Below are 3,191 nucleotides of genomic sequence, written 5' to 3'. Positions count from 1 at the left end.
GGTGTCCCCGGGGACGATGCCAGCGTTGGCGTTTTGTGGGCAGAGGAAGGATTTTGCCGGGTGGTGGTGGGCTGCAGCGCACCTCTGTGCGGCGAGGGGACTTGCGTTCTGGTTGGTCTCGGGTTCGCTCAGCACCCTCTTCGTTGCGCAGAGGAGCTGCCGCAGAGGAGCTGCTCATTAGGTTTGGATAGGTCTCAAATTGCTGACGCTGAAAAGATGGGGTCAGTCTGGGGGATATTGCCTTTGTATTTAAAATAGTGCATTTTCTAGGGCTGCACCCATTTCCCAACGCTGAAACGTTGAACGACCCTCGAGCCCTGCCGGGTGCGATGCGGTGAGCGCCTCCATGGCTGCACCGCCCCGGCACGGCTGCGCCCCTCCGCATCCCCCCAGCCAGCTCCCGCCCAGCGTCGAATTTGCTGGGGAATTTTAGGGGTAATAGTCATCAAAGGGAGACAGCCCTCACGCTTGTTTGCTTCTTCCCTTGCTTTTCTGAGCAATTATTTGTGGCTGCTGATGTGTCTCAGCCCTTCCTGTATTCTCCTGGTGCGGTTTAATTTCCTTTGCTGCCTGGATCCACCTTACAGCATGCAGAGCCTCTTTGTTGTGGTGCGGGGTCGCTTTTTTACAAGCATCTATCATACCTTGGCTGGGATGCCTTTTGTGACAGTGTTTGTTTCAACGCTGTTTTGCTTTGAGGGAAGTGGGGTTACTGCAGGCTGCAAAGGTGTGAACGTTCTGTTTTCTGCCTATTTAATACTTAGCAAATAAATGTTCTCCCTAAAAACAAACGAGAACAGAAGCAGTTTGTGTTCTCTTTGAACGTTCCGCCTAAGGTCTGAAGGTACTTTTGGGTACGAGTTAGGCTCTCAGGTAGTACCCAGCGTCGCCATAGCCAAGGGCAGACATTATCCTGGTGGAACGTTATTTCATGCTTTGCAGCAGGCATGTCAAATACCTTACAACTGTTTAACCAGGGAGGAAACGAGACAGGTTCATCGGTAGTTTGGAAAGCATTTCATTCTCTCTCGAGCCCAGTACCATTCAGCCTCGGCTGTGTAAAAACCCTCAGTGTTTCTGCAGAGCTTCGTCATTCGTGTTAAGCCCCATCAGGTTCCTCCGGACCCGCCGGTCGCCGTCCTCGCTGCCGTCACCCCTCTCGTGAGGACGGCACCTAACTCCCGGGGCTGGGAGCAGCTGGCCGGGCGCATGGTGGGGAGCTGCTGTCCGCCTGCCCGAAGGCGTGAGGAGGGCGACGAGAGCAGCAGAGCTGTGCGGGGACGTCTGGCTGTCCCACGGGGATGGGGCAGCTCCCTGCCCCTCACTGCTGGGCTGCTCCCCATTTCCTACCCGCTGGATGTTGCTTGGTTCTTAAAATGTTGCTTGTTTTCCCGTGCAATTTGGTGCCTCGGTGGTGATCAGTGGCACAGCTTGCTCTCCACCCCGTCGGTTTAGAGCACCTCAGGCCTGGTTTTCACAAGAGATCACCCTCGGCACGGCACCGTGACCAAGTCCTGGGGAAGAGCTGGCTCGCCCTTAGCTGCCCAATTGCAGTTACCCGAGGGGAGACATTGAGATGCTCGTGCAGGGTTGGAGACTCACTTGCCTTCCTCCTGGCTTTGGGCAAACCTTTTAATACATCTCTGTTTCCACTCCTGGGTCTAAAATGGGGTTGCTGGTGCTGGGGTCAGCGGCCGGCAGCGGTGTTCTGCAGCCCCCAGCCCCTCCTGCGGTACGGCTCCGTGGTGGGCGGTGGGAGACACACACACGTCTTTGCCTGCTTCCACGGCACCTTGGCCAAACCCAGCTTGCTTGAGATCTGGGGTGTCGCTTTATTTCCCAAGTTGAACACTGTAATGTTTCTGCCCCTTGCAGGGGTGTTACCAGACTTAATGAATTAATATGTGAAGAGCTTTGAGCTCTCCGGATGAAAGGCGCTACAGAAGGACTAAGGATTATTATTTGTGGTTCTAATTTATTTTCCATCAAAGGGATGAGAGGGGTGAGAAAATGCCATTTGTTCTGGAGCTGGGAGCAGGAGTTTGAAGTCTTTTTTTTTTTTCTTTCTTTTTCTTTTCCCCTCCCCTTTGTGTGTTTCTCTGGGAATTTTGTGGAAGTGCCTGCTCTGTCTTTTCTTCTCTGGGCACCAGTGTGTGAAGCAGCGGCGCAGGGCTAATCACCAGAGACTTCAAGGGCCGTAGCACGTTAGGAAAGCGCCTGCCCTGGTTTTCAGTAGCAACCGATTTCTGGGCATTGCAAATAACTGCTAGCTTCAGTGTGAGTTCAGCGTCAAAGTCAAGGGAAGATTTCACATGGAATTTTTTCTCAAAAGCATCTGGCAATACCCTGACCTCCATCTCCTCACATTCTGTAGCATTCAGCGGTTTTTCCTTTGTAGTGGCTTGGTTTTGTGTGCTTTGGGAATTCCCACCCTTGGACAGTGGCAGATATGTTCTGCTGGTATTATTTTTTTGTAGTCAAGCAGCAGTAATTTCCAAAGGGGTAGGAGAACGACAGCGAGGGGTTGGGAGGCGCACAGTCCTGTTTCCAGGGTGCAGAACTGTGGTTGGCTGTTCTTGGCAGGAAAGCAGGTCCTCCTCTGGCATCGGCACGGGGGTCTCGGCCCTGAGTTCTGCTCCGGCCATGTGGCAGCCCCTCGGTGACGGCTGGGCAGCTGCCCGTGCCAGACTAAGCGGGTTGTGGGGGCCGGGTCCATGGTCCAAGTGCAGAGCTTGGCTCTCGTCCCCCGCGGCAATGAGCTGCTTGGGGCACCGTGCACCGGGGCTGCCCGTCCCTGCCTGCGGGGTGCTCGGGGTGTGCCGAAACACGGCTGGGAAGAGCAGGGCAGCTGCGGTGCTGACTTCTCTTCGTCTCAGCGGTTTCTGTGGGCAACCCCGGAGCAGTTGTACAGCCGTTCATGCTAAAACTGTCTCGCGGGAGAGACTCGCAGAGCTAGAACGAGGTTTCGCCTGAAGTGGTGAATAGAAATTTGCCCCCATTCCTCATTTTTTGTGTTGCTTGCTGATTTATTAAGGCAGAGATATACCAGTCCTTAACTATCCATGTTTTCAGCTAGTAAGATTAGAAGTTAAATAGAAGCAGAAGAAATGGTGGATTATGACCATTCGATAGTACCTGCAAAAATCCTCATTATTGCACGTGTGGTTTCACTGCTTTAAAAGACTGGCTGA

The 3,191-nt window shown here is 53.6% G+C and overlaps 1 protein-coding gene across 1 annotated transcript in view; it reads left to right on the top strand.

The window, feature by feature from the left end:
* Positions 1-1,083: 1,083 nt before the first annotated feature.
* The window catches only part of LOC104159539 (SLIT-ROBO Rho GTPase-activating protein 3-like), a gene marked incomplete at both ends in the record, with an annotated part of 13,248 nt that continues 11,140 nt past the window's right edge, over positions 1,084-3,191 (top strand). Inside the window, one exon of the mRNA XM_009697475.1 lies at positions 1,084-1,212. Within this exon, the coding sequence (XP_009695777.1) occupies positions 1,084-1,212 (129 nt within the window). The remainder of the gene's footprint in view (positions 1,213-3,191) is intronic.

Source organism: Cariama cristata, unplaced genomic scaffold (assembly GCF_000690535.1).
Source record: "Cariama cristata isolate BGI_N322 unplaced genomic scaffold, ASM69053v1 scaffold21603, whole genome shotgun sequence".
NCBI lineage: Eukaryota > Metazoa > Chordata > Aves > Cariamiformes > Cariamidae > Cariama > Cariama cristata.
This window is presented reverse-complemented; position numbering and strand designations above follow the sequence as displayed.